We start from the raw sequence: 27,178 nt of genomic DNA, 5'->3' as shown, positions 1-27,178 counted from the left end.
CTAATTATAAATAATGCAGACGAGGCGTGTTGGCTGAGTTCTTGACGTTTACTTTCACAGCGTGGCAACATGCAACACTTTTCGGGGTGTCCGCGCATGCTTGTAACTCCCGTTGCATGCTGGGTAGTGTAGTTGTTATATTCTGTAGCTCATAAGATCTTTCCCCCATAAAGAAATAATGTTAACTCAATAAAGTGTATTTCTTTTTTTAGCTTTAACTTTTCATTTTTTAGCATTGTAACCACATTTGCAAACAACTTTTCTCTTCATAGAATTTTCTTTCGATAAAGAAATAAAGTGCAAAAAAGTCAAAGCATCATAACAAACAGTTATGTTCCAATAGCAGCAGAAGTGCACTTTTTGGAGAGCTGTATTATTTTCAGTTTTGTGCCAAAGGGACTGATTTTATTTAACACTATATTATTATTTACACACCTATAGTGATCACAGAGACAGCTTGTTTTTGTGTTACTGTATATATTTGTTTCTCTGAAAAATCCCACTTAATATTCTTTGGATAACAACAGTCAATATTTATTTTTTTATTTTATTTTTTTAGGTGGGTAACAGTCAATATTTATTTATTTATTAGATTTTATTTTTTTATTATATAATAAAAGTGAGCTTTTGTTAAACCAAATATTGTCAATCAATCAATCAATCAATCAATCGTGTGTTTTTTTCCATATACAACAACCTATCTGGACTCGATAAGAGAATCGATAAGGAATCGGTTCGATAAGAGGATTCGATAATAGGCTCGAACTCGATAATTCCTTATCAAACATCATCCCTAGTGGCGGCTGGTGAATTTTGTTTTAGGTGGGGCTGAAAGTTTGTAAAGCAAACCCCTGTAGGGGCGTCATCCTCCCCCAGAAGATTTCTTTCTGATTTTCACATACAAATGAAGCATTCTGGTGCATTCTGACAAAATAATGAAGCCAAAATAGAACATTTCATAGGTTTGCAGAGAACTATATACAATATGCACACTGAAGGCATGATGCCACCATAGGTTTGCAGAGAATGACAAGTATGATATTTTGAAATGTAATTAATTTAATTGACAAGCAATTCTATTATGGTCATACTCTTGTTTGCTAGCGGCTCCGATTTCCGTACTATTGAAGATCTTTGCTCCTTCTCAACTCTGTGGTAATATCATTTTCACAAAATACAACCAATGGTACGTTAATGTTGAATCTTACTTGTGAAAAGTCATCCCCTGATTCCTATTTTCAACAGTCCGCTCATTTGAGCGGGAAAACGCTGAACACCATCTTTGTTTTCTATCTGTCAACTGTTCGTTTAGGCTGCTCGCCGGCTCCTCGTCACCACTTCAAGATGGCGGCCCAATTTCTCGCGTCACAGCAGCCAATGCTGCGTCTACTTATAACATGTCTATGTCGAGGACGGCTCAAGATATGCACCGCAACCAGTTCATAATCAGTTTTAAATTGAATTTATAAATTCATTGACGTTTCTAACAGCATTGAACAAAAGAGTCTCAGGGAAGTAGCTAAAATCATTCTGTCTCGGTTTACTTTGGCAATGTGAAACAAAGAACGACATTTATGGCCAAACCTACACACTCAAAACTGAACTGAGGGCAGAGAAAATAAAGATTCAGAAACCAAGACCTCCTTCTTTACTGCCCAACAGCTGCTAATGAAGGTTCACTCAGTCTGCTGTACTTCAATTGTTTGTATTTAATTTTGCAATTTTATTTTTAAATGCATCGTATGAACAAGATGTTATTTTCTGGTTAGAATACCCCCCAAAACAAAGCAGCGGGGAAAAGGTTTCTCCCTCAAGTGTGAGTGCGCATGTGTACTTTCAGACAGTACTTGCGACCAAATCTTTTAGCACAAACGGAACAACTAAAAGGTTTTTGTCCGGTGTGACTTTGCACGTGTGTATTTAAACTGGTTCGCTGAGCAAATTTTGCACCACAAACCGAACAAAAAAAAGGTTTCAGTCCGGTGTGAAGGCGCATGTGTACGTTCAAACTGGATCGCTGAGCAAAGTCTGTCGCACAAACAGAGCAACGAAAGGGTTTTTCCCTGGTGTGCGTTTTCATGTGTGAATTCAAACAGTATCCATTAGAAAACGTTTTAGCACAAAGCGAGCAACTAGGTTTCTCTCCGGTGTGTGTTCTCATGTGTGTGTCCAACTGGGCCACCGTGGGAAAGCTTTTATCACAGACTGAGCATTTAAAAGATGTTTCGCCTTTGTGAATCACCACATGCGACACCAGATCTGCCCTGCGAGGGAATATTTCATGGCAAACAGAACAACTGAAAGGTATGTCAGTGTGTCGTTTCATGTGTCGGGTCAACTGGATCTGAAAGAAAAACATTTCACCGCAAACTGAGCAACTGTACATTTTTTCTCCATGGACATTTCTCATGTGTGATATCATTTCACCTTTCCGAGTAAAGCTGTTGCCACAAACAGAACAACTGAATGGTTTTTCACCTGTGTGAGTTCTCATGTGTTCGGTCAAAAAACACTCATAGGTATAGTTTTTACCACAAAGTGAGCAGTTCAAACGTTTTTTACCGGTCTTTGTTTGAGAGCATTCAGAATGTTTGTTGTCAGTTTGAGTTGTGATATCACCTCCGCAGTCTGTATCGCTGCTCAAAGGTTCTTGGTTGCCGTTCCTGTCTTCATCCTCAGGGCGGTGTGATGTCATGTCGTCGCTATCTGATAGAGGAGCTCCACAGTAGTCTCCCTCAGCTTCTGTTGTCATGTGTTGTGATGAGCCGCAGCCTGGAGGCTCCGCCCCTCTGTTCTCCTCACTTGGACTGTGATGAAGCTCTGAGGACTCGGGTGGTTTCTCCTCACCGTCTTCAGTCTTCACAGAGACACCGCTTAGTTGCAACTTGGTGGGATCAGCCTCATTCAGTCCTAGAAGACACTCTCCCTCCTGAGAAATCCTGAGTTCCTCCTCTTCCTCTTTAATGTAGGGGGGCTCCGGATCCTCCTGCTTCAAAGTGGAAGTCCCCCCCTGAGACTGAGGAAAACGTTCCTCTTGACAACCAATCCGCTGCTGGACGTCTGTCGGACACAAACAATACAAGCACACTTTACTCAGACATGCCAGTTGTTATGCAGTCCATCAAATATGAATATTGTACAAATGGACAAACAACAGTTCAGCTCATTAAAAATGGACAAAAAGACCAAAGTGTGGCCACTTTCATCATCTTGTGGAATACAATCGGACCATGCTTGAGTCTCAACGTCTTGGTGATGATAAATGGTTTAAATCAGGGGTGTCAAACTCATTTTAGCTCAGGGGCTGCATGGAGGAAAATCTATTCCCACGTGGGCCGGACAGGTAAAATCATGGCATGAGAACGTAAAAATACCCCTGCGACAACTTCAGATTGTTCTAATTGTTTTACTTCGGCCCAAAATAGAAAAAGCACATTCTGAAAAATGTACATATCACAAATAGTCCTCTTCACAAACCACTTCAAGTAAGTTGAAAATTCTTGTCAGAATAATTGTGTCGAAGTTATCACAAAACTTTGTGTTTCAATGAGTTCCCGGCGAGCAGACAAAAGCTCTTTGATCTTACCAATCAAAAGGCTTGTAAAACTCCACTGTGTATGATGGGAAGCGACATGAAGGTGTCGGTTTCTTTGATCTATTGTGAAGTAAATCGAATAGAATTATATTTATATGGCGCTTTTCTCTAGTGACTCAAAGCCCTTTTTACATAGTGAAACCCAATATCTAAGTTACATTTAAACCAGTGTGGGTGGCACTGGGAGCAGGTGGGTAAAGTGTCTTGCCCAAGGACACAACGGCAGTGACTAGGATGGTGGAAGCGGGGATCAAACCTGGAACCCTCAAGTTGCTGGCACGGCCACTCTACCAACCGAGCTATACCGCCCCACGGGAAGATTTTGTCTTGACCCGAGATCTACAACGCGGAGAGGAAGCAGGACCTGACCCCCCTCCACGCACCTTTTCTTTGAACTGTTTTGTAGCCAAAGGCGACGACGGTTTACGACCCCCTTTCCTTTAGAAACAGCTGTTGCCATGTAATCAGGGAAAGTCCAAATAAAAGAGGAGGCGTGCAACCTTTCGTCAGAGCGTGGTGGAAGACTGTACAAAGAGTACAGCCCAGACGTTTCTCCTCAATGAGCTAAATTGAATGCTGTCTCCGTTTAATTCCTTGCATCTTGTCTGTTTAATAGATGTCATCAGTGTTTAAACCTGACAATTCTGAAGAAAAAAATTGGTGCAGTTTTAAAAACACCACGAAGAACACAATGAATTTAGACTTAATCTCAGTATCTACAAAAAGCAATTACACTTTAAATCCCAGCCCATCTAGGATTGAACAACGACAAAATAAAGCATGAATAAAAACTCCTTTGTGTGTATCAACTATCTCATTTGTTAATTCCACATAATAATCCTGTGCTAACTCAACAAACCATACAAACTGAGGTAAAAACTATTGAAGAGTGTTGAGTTACTTCCTGCCTTCTAGGCATCACTGTGTATGCATAGAAAAATAAAAGCTGTGCAATGTGTAAACAATTTCAACAAAGCAAAAATAAAAGCTTAAAAGACTGACAGTATTGCAGTAAATCCCACACTGTTCACTTTCTCTAAATGAGCACAGAAGACAATTATTTTCATAGAATAGAATACAATGGACTTTATTGTCATTATATTAGCATATAACGAGATTAAGGTTGATTGGCAACACTAAATGGTCACTAGAGTGTGAATGTTGTCTGTCTATCTGTGTTGGCCCTGTGATGAGGTGGCGACTTGTCCAGGGTGTACCCCGCCTCCGCCCGAATGCAGCTGAGATAGGCTCTAGCACCCCCCGCGACCCCGAAAGGGACAAGCGGTAGAAAATGGATGGATGGATGGAGATTAAGGACTCCAATTTAAGGTGCGGTAGTGGAAACAAATATTGGATAAAAATAAATTACACAAGAAGTAATAAAGATAAAAAATAAGAATTGAAATAAACAGACTAATATCCAATAAAAATAATAAGCAATCCTGTACAATATACAAAATATTGTACAATATACAGAACTATATCAAGGTGCAGTGTCTCATGCAGCATTTGAAGTGATTGTTTATTTAACTCCTGTTTGTCTTATGTTGGGTCGAGGAGGAGGAGTGGCAACCCCGCTTTACTGTGTACCTCTTGCTTGGTGTACTTGCTCGCCCCGGTATAAACTATTTGCTTGCCTAACAGAATTGCTATTGCGACATCCAGTGGAAACATTTAGAACAGCAGTTTCTTTCATTTAAAAATGCAGCTCAATTCTACACTTAGCAAACGCATCTCGCAGGCCGGATTGAACCTGTTCGTGGGCCGGGCCGTATGTTTGACATCCATCCATCCATTTTCTACAGCTTGTCCCGTTCGGGGTCACTGGAGCCTATCTCAGCTGCATTTGGGCGGAAGGCGGGATACAACCTGGACAAGTCGCCACCTCATCACAGGGCCAACACAGATAGACAGACAACATTCACACTCCCATTCACACACTAGGGACCATTTAGTGTTGCCAATCAACCTATCCCCAGGTGCATGTCTTTGGAGGTGGGAGGGGCCTATCCCCAGGTGCATGTCTTTGGAGGTGGGAGGAAGCCGGAGTACCCGGAGGGAACCCACGCAGTCACGGGGAGAACATGCAAACTCCACACAGAAAGATCCCGAGCGCTGGATCGAACCCAGGACCTTCGTGTTGTGAGGCAGATGCACTAATCCCTCTTCCACCATGCTGCCTGATATATATATATATATATATATATATATATATATATATATATATATATATATATATATATATATATATATATATATATATATATACATATTAAAAATGGGCAGCACGGTGGGCCAGGGGTTAGTGCATGTGCCTCACAATACAAAGGTCCTGAGTGGTCCTGAGTTAAATCCCGGGCTTGGGATCTTCCTGTGTGGAGTTTGTATGTTCTCCCTGTGACTGCGTGGGTTCCCTCCAGCTTCCTCCCACCTCCAAAGACATGCACCTGGGGATAGGCCCCTCCCACCTCCAAAGACATGCACCTGGGGATAGGCCCCTCCCACCTCCAAAGACATGCACCTGGGGATAGGCACCTCCCACCTCCAAAGACATGCACCTGGGGATAGGTTGATTGGCAACCCCGAAAGGGCCAAGCGGTAGAAAATGGATGGATGGATGGATGGATACATTAAAAATAGGATGGAGCGGATTTTTTACACTCTTAAGAAAAATATATTTTTAATGTTTTAAACCAGGGCCGTATGTTTGACATCCCTGGTTTAAATCATTACAAATATATATTTCTTAAGAGTGTAAAAATCCTATTTTGCATATTTGTTTCACGATCACTTATATATTTGTCTCAAAACCTTTCAAAATGAGCCCAAATGTGCAGTTATTCAGGTAAATATAAACTAATGGGGCTCCGACCATCGCCTGAAACCAGAAAGTGCCCGGATGTGCCCTTAGGTCACGTGATTGCAACTCAGCTACAAAGAAGAATATCATTTGCATTGAGTAGCATTGGCCGCCATCTTGGATTATATTTTACATTGCTTTGATTAAAAATATACATTTTCTTAAATGGTTCCGTATAGTAGCGAAATAGTATTTCAAATAATGTTAAAATACCTTCAATGTGCAACACAATGCGAGTCTTGCAACCAAATTCCAGTTGTTGTCGAAGTCGCTCTTTCTCTCTTGCTCTAGAAAGTTCCTCCTCGTACGACGCGATGGTTCTTTCAAACAGCGCGAATATTTCATCAGCCGCCGCCATGAGTCGCTCCTTCACCAACTCTTTCAACATTCTCGATGTTTTTAACTTCGCTATCTTCGCGCTTTGTCTCGCCTTTCTCTTCGAGCGTTGTCAACTTCCGCCTTTTTTCGACTTCGACAGGCGCTGACCAGACGCGGGGCCGCCATCTTGGAGTGGCGCTGACGAGACGTGGGGCCGCCATTTTGGAGTGGTGATCCGCTCCACTCAGTGCAATTCATTTGGCAGGAGCAATGAACTGTCAGCGCATTTAATTCATCTTACCTCACTGAATACCACTGATTTACATTTATGTTAAAGGACACATGTTTTATTATTCATAGTTTGCTTAACTGTAATAGAATATTCTTATATGCTATAAGTAACCAGACGTCCCAGATCAAAACTGGGAATATAATCCCAGAGAAGAGGGAAAAAACGGTCAGCTATTTTTAAATTGAAGAAACAATATGATGAGGTTATATATACATGGTACATAAACAATGTATGAATACATTAGATATCTATATATCTTACAGACTGTATCTCTGTTGCTGCAGCAGCAGAGAGTTTATTCTGTCTTGACACTTTGTATTGATATGTTCTATAACATTCTTCCCTTAAATGATCATGTTTACACTGATTGTTTTATATGTATTTTTGATGTATGTCGCTTTGGATAAAAGCATTTGCCAAATACTTCAGCATAAACATATATAAACACCTGAAAGTCTTTATATCAGCTAAAACCACCAATCTGTTTCACTGGATTCAGAATAAAAGCAAATTGTGTCTTACCCAACAATGTTAGTATTTGAATATTGTTACTTGAAGACTTATTCCTGCTTACAATTATACTGTTAAGAAAGTATTGTCTTATAATTTGCCTAAAATGAGAATGCATCATAATCAGTGGCGGCTGGTGAATTTTGTTTTAGGTGGGGCTGAAAGTTTGTAAAGCAAACCCCTGTAGGGGGGTCATCCTCCCCCAGAAGATTTCTTTCTGATTTTCACATACAAATGAAGCATTCTGGTGCATTCTGACAAAATAATGAAGACAAAATAGAACATTTCATAGGTTTGCAGAGAACTATATACAATATGCACACTGAAGGCATGATGCCACCATAGGTTTGCAATCTTTATCTTCATCATTTATTTCAACTTTATGTCATTCAAGTATGAGATTTTTAAATGTAATTAATTTCATTGACAAGCAATTCTATTATGGTCATACTCTTGATTGCTATAGCGGCTACGATTTCAGTGCTATTGAAGATCTTTGCTCATTCTCAACTTTATGGTAATATTCTTTTCACAAAATACAACCAATAGTACGTTAATGTTAAATCTTACTTGTGAAAAGTAATCCCCCGATTCCTATTTTCAACAGTCCGCTCATTTGAGCGGGAAAACGCTGAACACCATCAATTGTTTTCTACCTGTCAACTGTCACTTTAGGCTGCTAGCCGGCTCCTCGTCACCACTTCAAGATGGCGGCCCATATTCTCGCGTCACAGCAGCCAATGCTGCGTCTACTCATAACATGTCTATGGGTTTTACGGCAGCGCAAACATTGACGTCACACAGCTGCCATCTTGCGGCGGTATTACAGATAACATAATATTTATGACAAATTTGTGCTTTGTCTTAAAGATGTGCTATTTGGATTGACACAGTATGAGAAAACATCTGAAAGGGAATTTTACCTTTGCAACCTCATTATACTAGTGGCTAAGTTTTATACTCATGTAACGGGTATAAGAAATAGTTTGATTATTTGAGTGAAATTCCTGCTAAAATATGTATATTGTTTTGTCATGCAATGAGAGGTCCAATCGCGCCATCTGCTGGTACCTAAAAGTCTATAAATATGACCGCAAACCGGAAGCTATTAGCAGACTTCCTGCACTCTGCTAATGGTAAGCCACGTTCTGATATTGCTCTAAAGCCAACGTGAGATTTATTGTAAGACACACAGTTATTTAACAGCAGTTGAAATGCTATATCGGTGAATTTTCGTTTTGAATTGGTTGCTCACGTCAGATGTATTACTATTTTGCACTGAAGTCGATATTATTTTCCCCCTGTAGACATGGAAACCAGCGGAGGTGCTAACCACATAGTGTGTGTATGTGCGGTCTGATCACTCATTGCCGGTAATAATTGTTGCACTATGTGCGTTTGACGTGTCAAAACGTTCATATTTAAGTTTGTATTGTACGCCATTTTAACATGGGAACAACGTGGTCTGTTATATCACCACCAGAGGGGGCTAAAAGTCCATTTAATTATCTGTGTCACGTCATGTCTTGTATTGTATTTTGTATTTTTCTATTTTCTATTTCATAAATATATAAAAAAGGATGATGTTGGTTAAAAACCAAGTTGAAAATATGTTGTATTGAATTAATTGTGATACCAGTAAAGATAAAAGCAAGTTAAAACCACTACACGATCACATGTAAAAATAAAAGTATATTGTTAAAAACCATTGTATTAAAGGCCTACTGAAATGATTATTTTTTTATTTAAACGGGGATAGCAGATCCGTTCTATGTGTCATACTTGATCATTTCGCGATATTGCCATATTATGGCTGGAAGGATTTAGTAGAGAACAATGACGATAAAGATCGCAACTTTTGGTATCTGATAAAAAAAAAAGCCTTGCCCCTACCGGAAGTAGCGTGACGTAGTCAGTTGATAGCCTCCTCATATTTTCCTATTGTTTTCAATGCAGCTAGAGCGATTCGGACCGAGAAAGCGACGATTACCCCATTAATTTGAGCGAGGATGAAAGATTCGTGGATGAGGAACGTTAGAGTTAAGGACTAGAATGCAGTGCAAGACGTATCTTTTTTCGCTCTGACCGTAACTTAGGTACAAGCTGGCTCATTGGATTCCACACTCTCTCCTTTTTCTATTGTGGATCACGGATTTGTATTTTAAACCACCTCGGATACTATATCCTCTTGAAAATGAGAGTCGAGAACGCGAAATGGACATTCACAGTGACTTTTATCTCCACGACAATACATCGACGAAACACTTTAGCTACGGAGCTAACGTGATAGCATCGTGCTTAACTGCATATAGAAACAAAATAAATAAATCCCTGACTGGAAGGATAGACAGAAGATCAACAATACTATTAAACCATGGACATGTAAATACACGGTTAATAATTTCCAGCTTGGCGAAGCTTAAAAATGCTGTTGCTAACGACGCCATTAAAGCTAACTTAGCTACGGAGCTAACGTGATAGCATCGTGCTTAACTGCATATAGAAACAAAATAAATAAATCCCTGACTGAAAGAATAGACAGAAGATCAACAATACTATTAAACCATGGACATGTAAATACACGGTTAATGCTTTCCAGCTTGGCGAAGCTTAAAAATGCTGTTGCTAACGATGCCATTGAAGCTAACTTAGTATAACGGGACCTCACAGAGCTATGATAAAAACATTAGCGCTCCACGTACGCCAGCCAGCCCTCATCTGCTCATCAACACCCGTGCTCACCTGCGTTCCAGCGATCGACGGAAGGACGAAGGACTTCACCACGACCATCCGTGCGGTCGGTGGCTAGCGTCGGCTAGCGCGTCTGCTATCCGAGTCAAAGTCTTCCTGGTTGTGTTGCTGTAGTCCGCCGCTAATACACCGATCCCACCTACAACTTTCTTCTTTGCAGTCTTCATTGTTCATTAAACAAATTGCAACAGATTCACCAACACAGATGTCCAGAATACTGTGGAATTATGAGATGAAAACAGAGCTATTTTGTATTGGATTCAATGGGGTACCAATACTTCTGTTTCACTGGCATACGTCATCATCCAAAGACGTTTTCAACCGGAAGTTTAGCGGGAAATTTAAAACTGCACTTTATAAGTTAACCCGGCCGTATTGGCATGTGTTGCAATGTTAAGATTTCATCATTGATATATAAACTATCAGACTGCGTGGTCGCTAGTAGTGGCTTTCAGTAGGCCTTTAAGTTACATCTGTAATTGCATATCATGTAATTGTAAAAATATGAAAATGTTATGTACTTGAGCAGACTTCCTGCATTCTGCTAATGACATGGAAACCAGCGGAGGTGCTAACCACATACTGTGTGTACGTGCGTTCTGATCACTCATTGCAGCTACCAGTAAAGAACCACATCATCCAATCCAGCCTGTGTGTGGCTTCTTGGCGGGACGGGTACACAGCAGTTACACTCATACATGTAAGCTTCTCAATATTTGTGTGCCTTTAAAAAAAGTTTGAACTTTACTTTAAAACACTATCCACCTCTAACAACCAAAAAGCTGTGAAAACTATGATGCAAAGCTCCAAATGTAAACTATTTACACAACTTGTGTGAGCCTATAACTATACACATTACTACATACACTATATTGCCAAAAGTATTTGGCCACCCATCCAAATGATGAGAATCAGGTGCCCTAATCACTTGGCCCGACCACAGGTGTATAAAATCAAGCACTTAGACATGGAGACTGTTTCTACAAACACTTGTGAAAGAATGGGCCGCTCTCAGTGATTTCCAGCGTGGAACTGTCATAGGATGCCACCTGTGCAACAAACCCAGTCGTGAAATTTCCTCGCTCCTAAATATTCCAAAGTCAACTTTATTATAAGAAAAGTGAAGAGTTTGGGAACAACAGCAACTCAGCCACCAAGTGGTAGGCCACATAAACTGACAGAGAGGTCAGCATAGTGCAAAGACTTTCTGCACAGTCACTTGCTGCAGAGCTCCAAACTTCATGTCACCTTCCAATTAGCCCACGTACAGTACGCAGAGAGCTTCATGGAATGGGTTTCCATGGCCGAGCAGCTGCCTCTAAGCCATACATCACCAAGTCCAATGCAAAGCGTGGGATGCAGTGGTGTAAAGGACATCACCACTGGACTCTAGAGCAGTGGTGACGCCTTCTCTGGACTGATGAGTCACGCTTTTCCATCTGGCAATCTGATGGACCAGTCTGGGTTTGGAGGTTGCCAGGAGAACGCTACATTGTGGACTGTATTGTGCAGAGTGTGAAATTTGGTGGAGGAGGAATTATGGTGTGGGGTTGTTTTTCAGGAGTTGGGCTTTGGGCCCTTAGTTCCAGTGAAAGGAACTTTGAATGCTTAAGGATACCAAAACATTTTGGACAATTCCATGGGATGGCACTTCAAGTTCATATGTGAGTAAAGGGTTAGGGTCAGGGTTACCTAACCCTAACCCAAATACTTTTGGCAATGTAGTGTATACATCTACATATATATATTTTACATTTGACTGTAATTACTTTATTGAATTACCAACCCCCTGGCGCTGTATTGTACTTGTTTTAATTGTCTTTGTTCATATGTATGTTTGTAAATGTTCATCCATCCATTTTCTACCGCTTATTCCCTTTGGGGTCGCGGGGGGCGCTGGAGCCTATCTCAGCTACAATCGGGCGGAAGGCGGGGTACACCCTGGACAAGTCGCCACCTCATCGCAGGGCCAACACAGATAGACAGACAACGTTCACACTCACATTCACACACTAGGGCCAATTTAGTATTGCCAATCAACCTATCCCCAGGTGCATGTCTTTGGAGGTGGGAGGAAGCCGGAGTACCCGGAGGGAACCCACGCAGTCACGGGGAGAACATGCAAACTCCACACAGAAAGATCCCGAGCCCGGGATTGAACCCAAGACTACTCAGGACCTTCGTATTGTGAGGCAGACGCACTAACCCCTCTACCACCGTGCTGCCCCTGTTTGTAAATGTTGAACTTCATAAACAAAGGTGTATAATTTAAAAAAAAATGATTACAGATAACTCAAATTGAGCGAAAGAGCTCATGATAAGTTTAACGACTTCCTTATTTATTCATTCACCACATATTAACCCAACCTCGCTTCCTCGTCACACAAAACGCTGCACATCACATCCTGTAAACAACACCGCAAAAAGTCAGTGTTCAAAAACAGGAAAAAATAATACAAAAATTAGGGGTACTTTATTTGAACTAAGCAAAATTATCTGCCAATAGAACCAGAACATTCGGCTTGTCAAGACTTTCCAAAACAAGTCAAATTAGCTAACCTCAATGAACCCCAAAATACCTTAAAATAAGTATATTCTCACTAATAACAAGTGGAAAAAAATACCTTTTTGCTCAATATGTTGAAAAATATTCTTAAAGTAAATTCTAGTGCCATTATCTTGACATAATAATATGCGCTTGGCATCATGATTTTTTATTTCATGCTTGAAGTAAGAAATTATTACTTTAAAAAAGCAGTTTTATACTTGTGAGTGTTGATGACACAGCTTTGCAACAGTTTATTCTAGTTTCAAGCATGTTTTACTCAATATAGCTCATCAAATCTCAGCAACAAGCTGTAATATCTTACTGACATCATTTAAAGGCCTACTGAAAGCCACTACTAGCGACCACGCAGTCTGATAGTTTATATATCAATGATGAAATCTTAACATTGCAACACATGCCAATACGGCCGGGTTAACTTATAAAGTGACATTTTAAATTTCCCGGGAAATATCCGGCTGAAACGTCGCGGTATGATGACGTATGCGCGTGACGTAGTCAGTTAAACAGAAGTTACGGTACCCCGTAGAATCCTATACAAAAAGCTCTGTTTTCATTTCATAATTCCACAGTATTCTGGACATCTTTTGCAATTTGTTTAATGAACAATGAAGGCTGCAAAGAAGAAAGTTGTAGGTGGGATCGGTGTATTAGCAGCGGATTACAGCAACACACCCGGAGGACTTTGTTGGAGAGCAGACGCGCTAGCCGGCGACCTCACCTTGACTTCCTACGTCTCTGGGCCGCCAAACGCATCGGGTGAAGTCCTTCGTCCTTCCGTCGATCGCTGGAACGCAGGTGAGCACGGGTGTTGATGAGCAGATGAGGGCTGGCTGGCGTAGGTGGAGAGCTAATGTTTTTAGCATAGCTCTGTGAGGTCCGGTTGCTAAGTTAGCTTCAATGGCGTCGTTAGCACAGCATTGTTAACCTTCGCCAGCCTGGAAAGCATTAACCGTGTATTTACATGTCCACGGTTTAATAGTATTGTTGATTTTCTATCTATCCTTCCAGTCAGGGGTTTATTTTTTTTGTTTCTATATGCAGTTAAAGCAAGATGCTATCACGTTAGCTCGTAGCTAAAGCATTTCGCCGATGTATTGTCGTGGAGATAAAAGGCACTGAATGTCCATTTTGCGTTCTCGACTCTCATTTCCAAGAGGATATAGTATCCCAGGTGGTTTAAAATACAAATCCGTGATCCACAATAGAAAAAGGAGAGAGTGTGGAATCCAATGAGTCAGCTTGTACCTAAGTTACGGTCAGAGCGAAAAAAAATATGTATTTCACTGCATTCTAGTCCGTCACTCTAACGTTCCTCGTCCACGAATCTTTCATCCTCGCTCAAATTAATGGGGTAATGGTCCGAATCGCTCTAGCTGCGTTGAAAACAATAGGAAAATATGAGGGAGTGAACAACTGACAACGTCACGCTACTCCCGGTAGGGGCAAGGTTTTTTTTTAATCAGAGACCAAAAGTTGCGAACTTTATCGACGTTGTTCTCTACTAAATCCTTTCAGCAAAAATATGGCAATATCGCAAAATGATCAAGTATGACACATAGAATGGATCTGCTATCCCCTTTTAAATAAAAATAAAAAATTTCAGTAGGCCTTTAAAACACTTAAAACAAGTAAAACACTAACATAAAATCTGCTTAGTGAGAAGAATTATCTTATCAGACAGAAAATAAGCAAATATCACCCTTATTTGAGATATTTCATCTTACTTAGATTTCAGTTTTTGCAGTGAAAGAAGAGTCTCGGAAAAGAAGCCGACAGGATTCTGTCTTAGTTTATTTAGGCAACGTGAAACAAACAACAATATTTATGACCAAATGTATCCACTCAAAACTGAACTGAGGGCACAGAAAATAAATAGTCCCAAAATCCAACATGAACAATCCACACTAAATTGTGATGTATTCCTTCACTGCCCAGCAGCTTCTACTAAAAGTCCACTCATTTGCTTTTATTTCAATTATTTGTATTTCCTTTTGCATTTTTTTAAATGCAGACTTGCCAGATAGTTTGAGCAAGATATTATTTCCTGGTTAAAAAACCCCAAAAGGTTTCCCCCTCAAGTGTGAGTGAGCATGTGTACTTTCAGACAGTACTTGCGACCAAACCTTTTATTACAAACCAAACAGCCGAACGGTTTTTGTCCGGTGTGAGACTGCATGTGTGTATTCAAACTGATGAGCTGAAGAAATTTCGCAGCGCAAACCGAACAACTGAAAGGTTTTTCTCCAGTGTGAATGCGCGTGTGCACGTTCAGACTGGTCCGCTGAGCAAATTTCGCCAGGCAAACCGTACAACTAAAAGGTTTCTCTCCAGTGTGGTTGCGCATGTGTACGTTCAAACTGGATCGCTGAGTGAAGTTTTTAGCGCAAACGGAGCAACTAAAGGGTTTTTCCTTGGTGTGCGTTTTCATGTGTGACTTCAGAGAGTCTCCGTTACAAAAGGTTTTAGCACAAAGCGAGCAACCGGGCCTCTCGCTGGTGTGAGTTCTCATGTGTGTGTCCAACTGGGCCACCGTGGGAAAGCTTTTCTCACAGACTGAGCATTTAAAAGAAGTTTCGCCTGTGTGAATCGCCACATGTGACACCAGATCTGCACGGCGAGGGAATATCTCGCCGCAAACAGAGCAACTGAAAGGTATTTCTTTGTGATGTTTCAAGTGTCGAGTCAACTGGATCTTAAAGAAAAAATCCTCCCGGCAAACTGAGCAACTGTAAATTTTTTCCGCGTGGACATTTCGCATGTGTGACTTCATTTTAATTTTCTGAGCGAAGCCTTTACTGCAAACTGGACACTTAAATGGTTTTTCTGCCGTGTGAGTTCTCATGTGTTGCGTCAAATCGCACTCGTAAGAAAAGTGTTTACCACAAAGTGAGCAGGTCAAACATTTTTTACCTCTCCTCTTTTTGCAGCATTTAGAATGTGTGTCGTCAGTTTGAGTCCTGGCGTCACCTTCACAGTGTGTGTCGCTGCTCAAAGGTTCTTGGCCGCCGTTCCCGTCACGGCTGCAGCCTGGAGGCTCCGCCCCTCCGTTCTCCTCCCTTGGACTGCGACGAGGCTGCGAGGACTCGGGTGGTTTCTCTTCATGGTCTTCGGTCTTCACAGAGATAACTCTCAGTTGCAACTTGGAGAGACCAGCCTCTTCAGGTCCACACTCTCCCTCCCGAGAGATCGAGAGTTCCTCCTCTTCCTCTTTAATGTGGGGGGGCTGTGGCTCCTCCTGCTTCAAAGTGAAAGTCCCCCACCGAGACTGATGGGGATGTTCTTCTTCACAATGCTGGACGTCTGTAGGACACAAACACACTTGATCTCACACATGTCAAATATTCAGTTAGCCATCAAATATGAATACTTTGCAAATGGACAGACAACATTCCAGTTCAATGAACATGCAAAAACAAAAATGCGGTCACGGCAAAGCACTTACCGATACTACTATGATTACATCGATATTTATTAGGCAAGGCAAGGCAACTTTATTTGTATAACGCTTTTCATACACTAGGCCAGGGGTCGGCAACCTTTACCACTCAAAGAGCCATTTTGGCAAGTTTCACAAATTAAAGAAAGTAATGGGAGCCACAAAAAAAATTTTAAAATGAAAAACACCGCATACAAAGCTTAAATGCTGTGTGCTATGTTAACCAGGGGTCTCCGACACACGCACCGGCACGCACTTTAATGTGGAAATTTGATGTTAGTGCAGCCCGCGAGTTTTGCGCTTGATAGCGTCATACTAGCCAACCCTCTCATTTTTCCCGGGAGACTCCCGAATATCAGAGCGTGATGACACTGCATTTGGCGCCCTCTACAGTATGCCCTAACAGTGTACCTGCTCGACCTCACAAACAATGCAGTTTCAGCTTGTTCACGTAAGCGACAGCAAGGCGTACTAACTCAGCAGCCACGCATCTTACACCGATGGTACCAATACCCAGAATCCCATGCAGCACTAACTCTTCCGTACTAGGTCAGCAGCCACGCATCTTACACCGATGGTACCAATACCCAGAATCCCATGCAGCACTAACTCTTCCGCTCAACCAACGCACGGAGAGGGGGCAGGGGGTTGATGTGTGGGGGGATTTGGTGGTAGGGGGGGGGGTGTATAATGTAGACCGGAAGAGTTAGGGCTGCATGGGATTCTGGGTAATGGTTGTGTTGTGTTTATGTTGTGTTACGGTGGGATGTTCTCCAGAAATGTGTTTTTCATTATTTTTTGGTGTGGGTTCACAGTGTGGCGCATATTTGTAACGTAACAGTGTTAAAGTTGTTTGATACGGCTACCGTCAGTGTAAGCTGTGTGGCTGATGAGTAAGTATGCTTTGCTGTAATAACAACATGCAACATGTGGCTGGACTGGCACGCCGTATGTAAATGCTAGTGGACAATTACTGTAGTGCAGTCAGGGTACGCCCTTTATTTAGTAATTAGAGTGTAAATAGGATAATTATTTCCCTGGGAGTTATCTATGAGAGGCACTGAGATCCATAAATCTCCTGGGAAAATCGGGGGGGTCGGCATGTATGAAGCTGAGCCGCATCAGAGTGGTCAAGGAGCCGCATGCGGCTCCGGAGCCGCGGGTTGCCGACCCCTGCACTAGGCAGACTCAAAGTGCTTCAAAATTAAAATGCAGACAATAAAAATAAAAACAGTGCGGACGTTAAAAGATTAAAAGATTTAGCTGAAAGCTAAGGTGAACATAAAAGTCTTCAGTCTAGTTTTAAAAGTAGTCAGAGTTGGGGAGAGTCTGACATCTTCAGGAAGTTTATTCCAGCTATTTGTTGCATAGTGACTGAATGATGCTCTCCCTTGATTTGACTTTACTCTTGGAACCGCTAACAGATTGCTCTCAGAAGATCTTAGTGATCTAGAGGGCTTATATAGTGGGAGCATATCAGTGATATACTTGGGCCCTAGACCATGTAGTGATTTATATGTGAGCAGGAGGATTTTGAAATCTATTCTCTGATGTACAGGGAGCCAATGTAAGGATTTAAGAATTGGTGTAATGTGCTCACATTTTTTGGTCTTTGTTAGAACTCTAGCAGCAGCGTTCTGAACAAGCTGTAGCTGCCTGACAGTTTTTTTGGGAAGACCTGCAAGGAGACCATTACAATAGTCTAGCCTACTGGTAATAAAGGCATGTACAAGTTTTTCAAAGTCTTGAGCTGACATGAGCCCTCTAAGTCTTTTTACATTTTTGAGGTGATAGTAGGCAGATTTTGTTACTGATTTGATGTGACTGTCGAAATGTAAATCAGAATCTAAAATAACCCCAAGATTTCTGGCTTTATTTGAGGTTTTCAGGGACAGTGATTGAAGGTGTTGGGCGACTTTAAACCTTTCTTTTTTAGCACCAAAAACAATTATCTCAGTTTTATCTTCATTTAGTTGTAGGAAATGTTGGCACATCCAGTGTTTGACTTGCTCAATGCACTGGCACAGAAGATCTATGGGGCGATAGTCATTTGGTGATAGCGCTACATAGATTTGGGTGTCATCGGCATAGCAATGATGGTCAATGTTATTATTTTGCACGATTTGTCCTAGTGGGAGCATATAGATGTTAAATAAAGTCGGCCCCAAGATTGAACCTTGGGGGACTCCACACGTTACGTTGGTTGGTTCTGATACAAAGTCACCAATGGAAACAAAATAGTTCCTATCTTGTAGATATGACTTGAACCAGCTTAAAACTGCCTGAGATCCCCACCCAGTTTTCCAACCTGTCCAAAAGTATTGAGTGGTCGACAGTGTCAAATGCAGCACTGAGGTCCAATAGCATTAATACTGAAGTTTTGCCAGAGTCTGTGTTTAACATCACAAAATCTACTTTAGTTTTTTTTAAATGTATATGATGTTTATAAACTCTGAAAATATGTCCCTGACCACATGAGGACTTTGAATATGACCAATGTATGATCCTGTAACTACTTGGTATCGGATCGATACCCAAATGTGTGGTATCATCCAAAACTAATGTAAAGTATCAAAGAAGAGAAGAATAAGTGATTATTACATTTCAACAGATAGAACATGTTCAAACAGAAAATAAGCAGATATTAACAGTAAATGTAAGGAAGGGATAGTAGTTCCTTTAGAGTTGGGACACGATGGACAGAATCCTTTAATCATCTTTATTGCTGAAAGGTACGTGTGTGTGTGTGTGTGTGTGTGTGTGTGTGTGTGTGTGTGTGTGTGTGTGTGTGTGTGTGTGTGTGTGTGTGTGTGTGTGTGTGTGTGTGTGTGTGTGTGTGTGTGTGTGTGTGTGTGTGTGTGTGTGTGGTCTAAACAAATAGAGAAAATAGGAAAAATTACAATCCAATTATATACTCATTAATATGCAGCAATATACATGCATGTGCATACATAATATAATATAAAGTTGTGCATAACAACAACATATATACTGCACTTACATCAATAACATATATACTGCACTTAAAGTCCTACTGAAAGCCACTACTAGCGACCACGCAGTCTGATAGTTTATATATCAATGATGAAATCTTAACATTGCAACACATGCCAATACGGCCGGGTTTACTTATAAAGTGACATTTTAAAATTCCCGCCACACTTCCGGTTGAAAAACTCCTTTGGATATGATTTATACGCGTGACGTCACAGAATCCACGGAAGTGGTTGGAGCCCATCGGACTCGATACAAAAACCTCTTGTTTTCTTCGACAAAATTCCACAGTATTCTGGACATCTGTGTTGGTGAATCTGTTGCAATTTGCTTAATGAACAATGGAGGCTGCAAAGAAGAAAGTTGTAGGTGGGATCGATCGGTGTCTTAGCGGCTAAGTACAATACTTACAGCAACACAACAAGGACTACTTACTACGCCTAGTCGATGCTTGCCGACAAACCCACGGATGAAGTCCTTCGTCGCGCCGTCGATCGCTGGAACGCAGGTGAGCACGGCTGTTGATGGGAAGATGAGGGCTGGCTGGCGTAGGTGGAGCGCTAATGTTTTTATCATAATTCTGTGAGGTCCGGTTGCTAAGTTGCTAAATTAGCCTTAGCGTCGTTAGCAACAGCATTGTTAAGCCTTACCAGGCTGAGAATTTTTAACCGTGTAGTTACATGTCCATGGTTTAATAGTAATGTTGATCTTCTGTCTATCCTTCCAGTCAGGGGTTTATTTATTTTGTTTCTATCTTCATTTGAGAACGATGCTATCACGTTAGCTCAGTAGCTAAGTGTGTCACCGATGTATTGTCTTGGAGATAAAAGTCACTTTAAATGTCCATTTCACGTGCTCGACTCTCATTTTCAAGAGGATATAGTATCCGAGGTGGTTTAAAATACAAATCCGTGAACCACAATAGAAAAAGGAGAGAGTGTGGAATCCAATGAGCCAGCTTGTACCTAAGTTACGGTCAGAGCGAAAAAAGATACGTCCATCACTGCCTCTCAAGTCCTTCACTGTAACGTTCCTCATCTACGAATCTTTCATCCTCGCTCAAATGAATGGGGTAATCGTCGCTTTGTCGCTCCGAATCTCTCTCGCTCCATTGTAAACAACGGGGAATTGTGAGGAATACTAGCTCCTGTGACGTCACGCTACTTCCGATACAGGCAAGGCTTTTTTTTTATCAGCGAGCAAAAGTTGCGAACTTTATCGTCGATTTTCTCTACTAAATCCTTTCAGCAAAAATATGGCAATATCGCCAAATGATCAAGTATGACACATAGAATGGATCTGCTATTCCCGTTTAAATAAAAAAAATTCATTTCAGTAGGCCTTTAACTATGCATGAACTTCAACATGTTTCTAAGCTTCAGAGCCATAAATGGCGATTATGTGGTCTCTGTTGCCATCTAGAGGCCAAACTACGCCATCGCAGTTGCAACGACGTTTTTTGATTGATTGATTGATTGAAACTTTTATTAGTAGGTTGCACAGTGAAGTACATATTCCGTACAATTGACCACTAAATGGTAACACCCCAATAAGTTTTTCAACTTGTTTAAGTCGGGGTCCATACAGATATATACTATCATATATACTATCATCATAATACAGTCATCACACAAGATAATCATCAGAGTATATACATTGAATTATTTACAATCTGGGGTGTGGGATATGGAGGAGGGGGGGTGGTTTTGGTTTGGTTGGTAACATCTCTTCAGTCATCAACAATTGCATCATCAGAGAAATGGACATTGGAACAGTGTAGGACTGACTTGGTAGGATATGTACAGCAAGTAGTGGACATAGAGAGAGAGATCAGAAAGTTAAGAAAAAGTGTCTACATTTGACATTAAATAACCTTCACGTGAATGGAAACGCCGTCAACGAGACTAATTATCTCTCAATTGACCCAAAAACATCTGAACTTAGCATACGATGCACCAAACATGTGCAGAAGTAGCAAGGCACAACATTCAGTTCAAATGCTGTGACAGTAAATGACAAAACTTACATGTAGTCGTCAACTAGAGGCTAACCTTTCCTGTGATAAAATGGCAACCAAGGTCATCAAAAAGGTCAACCAACGAACGAGATTTCTCTACAGAATCTCCTCTCTGGTCAACAAAAGCACCTTGAAGATTCTAGCGGGAACTCTCATTCAACCCTTTTTCGATTACGCATGCACCTCCTGGTACCCTAGCACCTCCAAAACCCTCCAATCTAGACTCCAAACATCCCAGAACAAGCTAGTCAGGTTACTTCTAGACCTCCACCCCACATCCCACCTCACTCCTACCCACTTCTCCAAAGTGGGCTGGCTCAGGGTGGAGGACAGAGTAAAACAACTTGCACTGAGCCTAGTCTATAAAATCCGCTACACCTCCCTGATACCGAAGTACATGTCAAACTACTTCCTTAACGTAAATGACCGCCATAACCACAACACCAGGGGGTGCTCCACTAACCGCGTTAAACCCAGATTCCCATCTAACAAAGGTCTTAACTCATTCTCTTTCTATGCCACATCAATATGGAATGCACTCCCTACAGGTGGAAAAGAAAGGGCATCTCTATCCTCCTTCAAAACCGCACTAAAAGAACACCTCCAGGCAACTACAACCCTAGACTAACACCCTCCCTTCCACATCCCACCTCCCCGGATTGTAAATAACCAAATGTAAATAATCAAATGTATATACTGTACTTGTTCTTATGCTTTCTGAACTCACTATGTTCACTACTTGCTGTACATATCCTACCAAGTCACACCTACACTGTTTCAGTGTCCAGTTCTCTGTTCTCAATTGTTGATATCAACTAAACCCTCCTCATCTCACCCCCCGGATTGTAAATAATTCAATGTATATACTCTGATGATTAATTTGTTTGATGACTGTATTGTGCTGATAGTATATATTTGTACCATGAATTGATTAACGTGGACCCCGACTTAAACAATTATAATTGGTTTTACCAATTATTAATTGGTAAAACTAATTAATAATTGGTTTTACCCTTTGAAATCGTTTTTTAATCATTTATTTTTTATATTGGTTTTTTATTCATTTATTTGTTGTTTTTATTCAGTCATTGGTGGAGCATAATATTGTTTTTAATATTGTTTTTAACATGGCTGTGCAGCACTTTGGAAACATTCTTGTTGTGTAAATGTGCTGTATAAATAAAGTGGATTGGATTGGATTGAAACAAGTTGAAAAACTTATTGGGGTGTTACCATTTAGTGGTCAATTGCACGGAATATGTACTGTACTGTGCAACCTACTAATAAAAGTCTCAATCAATCAAAAACGCACACAAGGCTGGCTGCCACCATTGATCGAAAGCGGCTATTCTGACAAAGACGTGCTTTAAAGGGGAAATGACGTCACAGATTGACCTATCAATTTAAAGCAGGGGTGTCCAAACTTTTTCCGCACACAGAAAAATTTAAGCATGTGGGGGCCATTTTGATATTTTTCATTTTCAAACCATAACAAAATATTTGGATTTTTTTTTTTTTTTAACCTTTAGGGCTCCCGCGGTCCATAAAGGGTCTCAGTCATTAAAATGTTAAAAATAAGTCAGATTATTATTATTATGTTTTATTTAACGCTTACAGTAAATCTCTATATCAACTTCAGGTTGATAAAAAGTAAAAAAAAAAAAAAAAGGTTTTATGTAGGGATGTCCGATAATGGCTTTTTGCCGATATTCCGATATTGTCCAACTCTTTAATTACCGATACCGATATCAACCGATATATGCAGTCGTGGAATTAACACATTATTATGCCTAATTTGGACAACCATGTATGGTGAAGATAAGGTACTTTTTAAAAAATAATAATAAAATAAGATAACTAAATTAAAAACATTTTCTTGAATAAAAAAGAAAGTAAAACAGTATAAAAACAGTTACATAGAAACTAGTAATTAATGAAAAGGAGCAAAATGAACTGTTAAAGGTTAGTACTATTAGTGGAGCAGCAGCACGCACAATCATGTGTGCTTACGGACTGTATCCCTTGCAGACTGTATTGATATATATTGATATATAATGTAGGAACCAGAATATTGATAACAGAAAGAAATGGGGGGAGGGAGGTTTTTTGGGTTGGTGCACTAATTGTAAGTGTATCTTGTGTTTTTTATGTTGATTTAATAAAAAAAATAAAATAAAATAAAAAAAACCGATACAGATAATTAAAAAAACGATACCGATAATTTCCGATATTACATTTTAACGCATTTATCGGCCGATAATATCGGCAGGCCGATATTATCGGACATCCCTAGTTTTATGCCTTTTCTGTCAAAGACAACTTTGTTTTTTTATAGTAAAACTGAAATATGCAGCATTTAATAATTAGAGCTCTAAAAGAACAATAATGCAAGACACCGTTGATTTTAATTCTTTAATATTTTTGAGTAATCACAGTGAAAATATTAATAAAATCCCACTAAATATATTTGGGATCCAAAAGGTGCCCCACTCATAAAGTGATACATTTTTATTAGGTTTTTTTTACTTTCAGCACTTAAGTTACGAGATCAACTTCAGATATATCTGTCCATTTTACGTTAGAACTATTATTTTGTTTGTTTTTATACTCTTTTTTTGTCTTTTAACATGTAAAGCGACTTTGGGTACTTAGAAAAGCGCTATATAAATCTCAGGTATTATTATTATTATTATTATTATTATTATTATTATTATTATTATTAAAGAAAACATTGATGTTTTTGTATGGCAACCACACAATATATGCAATATTTTTTTCCACATAAAACATTTTAAAGTGACATTTTTGAAGTAATTGGAGTCTTGAATAGGTCAATAATTCATTATAACATCGTTTTTTTTTTGTGTTTTTTTTGAGCAATGGCAAAAAAAAGAAAAATAAAGAAAGAGAAAAGAATAAAAAACAGCCTGCATGGCAGCTTTTTGTCAACATTGCAACATTTTCTCGTTAGATTTCACCTCATTTCACTTTTTTAAATGTTTTTTTGAATTTTTGCAATACTATCAATTTTGCAATTTTTGCAGATTGTGTGGCGGGCCGGTAAACAATTAGCTGCGGGCCCCAAATGGCCCCCGGGCCGCACTTTGGACACCCCTGATTTAAAGGCACAGGAACATTACAGAACTGGTTAACGGCACACAACAGGCTTTCGTACAGTAAATGAACAAGTAGATTAATGATCCATTTTCTACCACTTGTCCCTCATAATGTAGACAAATGAATAGTTAGATAAATGACACAAGTGGATTAATAATCAATTTGTACTGTTTGTTGTGTCCTTGGGCAAGACACTTTACCCACCTGCTCCCAGTGCCACCCACACTGCTTTAAATGTCACTTAGATATTGGCTTTCACTATGTAAAAGCGCTTTGAGTCACTAGAGAAAAGCGCTATATAAATATAATTCACTTCACTTCTACCTCTAACAAGCAAAAAGCTGTGAACACGATGATGCTGTGTTCCAAATCTGGATTATTTACTGAGCCTGTGTGAGCCTTTGGCTTTACATTTAAATATATATATATATATATATATATATATATATATATATATATATATATATATATATATATATATATATATATATATATATATATATACACATATATATATATATATATATATATATATATATATATATATATATATATATATATATATATATATATATATATATATACAGTATATATATATACACATATATATATATATATATATATATATATATATATATATACACATATATATATATATATATAAACAAACCCCGTTTCCATATGAGTTGGGAAATGGTGTTAGATGTAAATATAAACGGAATACAATGATTTGCAAATCATTTTCAAGCCATATTCAGTTGAATATGCTACAAAGACAACATATTTGATGTTCAAACTCATAAACTTTTTTTTTTTTTTGCAAATAATAATGAACTTAGAATTTGATGGCTGCAACACGTGCCAAAGTAGTTGGGAAAGGGCATGTTCACCACTGTGTTACATGGCCTTTCCTTTTAACAACACTCAGTAAAGGTTTGGGAAGTGAGGAGACACATTTTTGAAGTGGAATTCTTTCCCATTCTTGCTTGATGTACAGCTTAAGTTGTTCAACAGTCCGGGGGTCTCCCTTCTACTATTTTAGGCTTCACACATTTTCAATGGGAGACAGGTCTGGACTACAGGCAGGCCAGTCTAGTACCCGCACTCTTTTACTATGAAGCCACGTTGATGTAACACGTGGCTTGGCATTGTCTTGCTGAAATAAGCAGGGGCGTCCATGATAACGTTGCTTTGGTGGCAACACATGTTGCTCCAAAAGCTGTATGTACCTTTCAGCATTAATGGCGCCTTCACAGATGTGTAAGTTACCCATGTCTTGGCCACTAATACACCCCCATACCATCACACATGCTGCCTTTTACACTTTGCACCTATAACAATCCGGATGGTTCTTTTCCTCTTTGGTCCGGAGGACACGACGTCCACAGTTTCCAAAAACAATTTGAAATGTGGACTCGTCAGACCACAGAACACTTTTCCACTTTGTATCAGTCCATCTTAGATGAGCTCAGGCCCAGCGAAGCCGACAACGTTTCTGGGTGTTGTTGATAAACGGTTTTCGCCTTGCATAGGAGAGTTTTAACTTGCACTTGCAGATGTAGCGACCAACTGTAGTTACTGACAGTGGGTTTCTGAAGTGTTCCTGAGCCCATGTGGTGATATCCTTTACACGCTGATGTGGCTTGTTGATGCAGTACAGCCTGAGGGATGGAAGGTCACGGGCTTAGCTGCTTACGTGCAGTGATTTCTCCACATTCTCTGAACCCTTTGATGATATTACGGAGCGTAGATGGTGAAATCCCTAAATTCCTTGCAATAGCTGCTTGAGAAAGGTTGTTCTTAAACTGTTCAACAATTTGCTCAGGCATTTGTTGACAAAGTGGTGACCCTCGCCCCATCCTTGTTTGTGAATGACTGAGCATTTCATGGAATCTACTTTTATACCCAATCATGGCACCCACCTGTTCCCAATTTGCCTGTTCACCTGTGGGATGTTCCAAATAAGTGTTTGATGAGCATTCCTCAACTTTATCAGTATTTATTGCCACCTTTCCCAACTTCTTTGTCACGTGTTGCTGACATCAAATTCTAAAGTTAATGATTATTTGCACACAAAAAAAAGTTTATGAGTTTGAACATCAAATATGTTGTCTTTGTAGCATATTCAACTGAATATGGCTTGAAAATAATTTGCAAATCATTGTATTCCGTTTATATTTACATCTAACACCATTTCCCAACTCATATGGAAACGGGGTTTGTATTTTAGTTACTTTATTGAGTTTTCAACCCCCTGGCGCTGTTTTGTACTTGTTTGGATTGTTGTTATTTCTTGCTTGTATGTAAATGTTGAATACTATAAATAAAGGTTTAAAAATAAAAATAAAAAGGAGCCATCTTGGATGACTGTTTACCTTGCTGTTAATGACAAATATCAGCGAACTGATAATCGAACAGGTCATTAAACATGTTTTAAACAATACCTTCCATTTGTGACACAACGCGAGTCTGGCAACCAAATTCCAGTTGTTGTCGCAGTCGCTCCTTCTCTTCTCGTGTTCTAGAAAGTTCCTCCTCGTACGACGCGATGGTTCTTTCAAACAGCGCGAATATTTCATCAGCCGCCGCCATGAGTCGCTCCTTCACCAACTCTTTCAGCATTTTTTTTTTAACGTTTTTAAGTCGATTAAACCTCCCGAGCTTCGCCACCTTTGTCGGTCTGTCGCGCAACCGGCCCACGCATGCGCCAAAATGCGTC

The 27,178-nt window shown here is 40.0% G+C and overlaps 1 protein-coding gene across 1 annotated transcript; it reads right to left on the bottom strand.

The window, feature by feature from the left end:
• Positions 1-602: 602 nt before the first annotated feature.
• On the bottom strand, positions 603-27,178 carry LOC133632358 (oocyte zinc finger protein XlCOF22-like). The gene is made up of 3 exons (XM_062024740.1): positions 26,904-27,178; positions 15,806-16,195; positions 603-3,060 (listed from the first exon to the last, which is right to left on the bottom strand). The coding sequence occupies exons 1-3, from the start codon at positions 27,079-27,081 to the stop codon at positions 1,811-1,813; spliced, it is 1,818 nt and encodes a 605-aa protein (XP_061880724.1). The 5' UTR covers positions 27,082-27,178; the 3' UTR covers positions 603-1,810.

This window comes from Entelurus aequoreus, linkage group LG17, assembly GCF_033978785.1.
Source record: "Entelurus aequoreus isolate RoL-2023_Sb linkage group LG17, RoL_Eaeq_v1.1, whole genome shotgun sequence".
In the NCBI taxonomy this organism is placed as follows: Eukaryota; Metazoa; Chordata; class Actinopteri; order Syngnathiformes; family Syngnathidae; genus Entelurus; species Entelurus aequoreus.
This window is presented reverse-complemented; position numbering and strand designations above follow the sequence as displayed.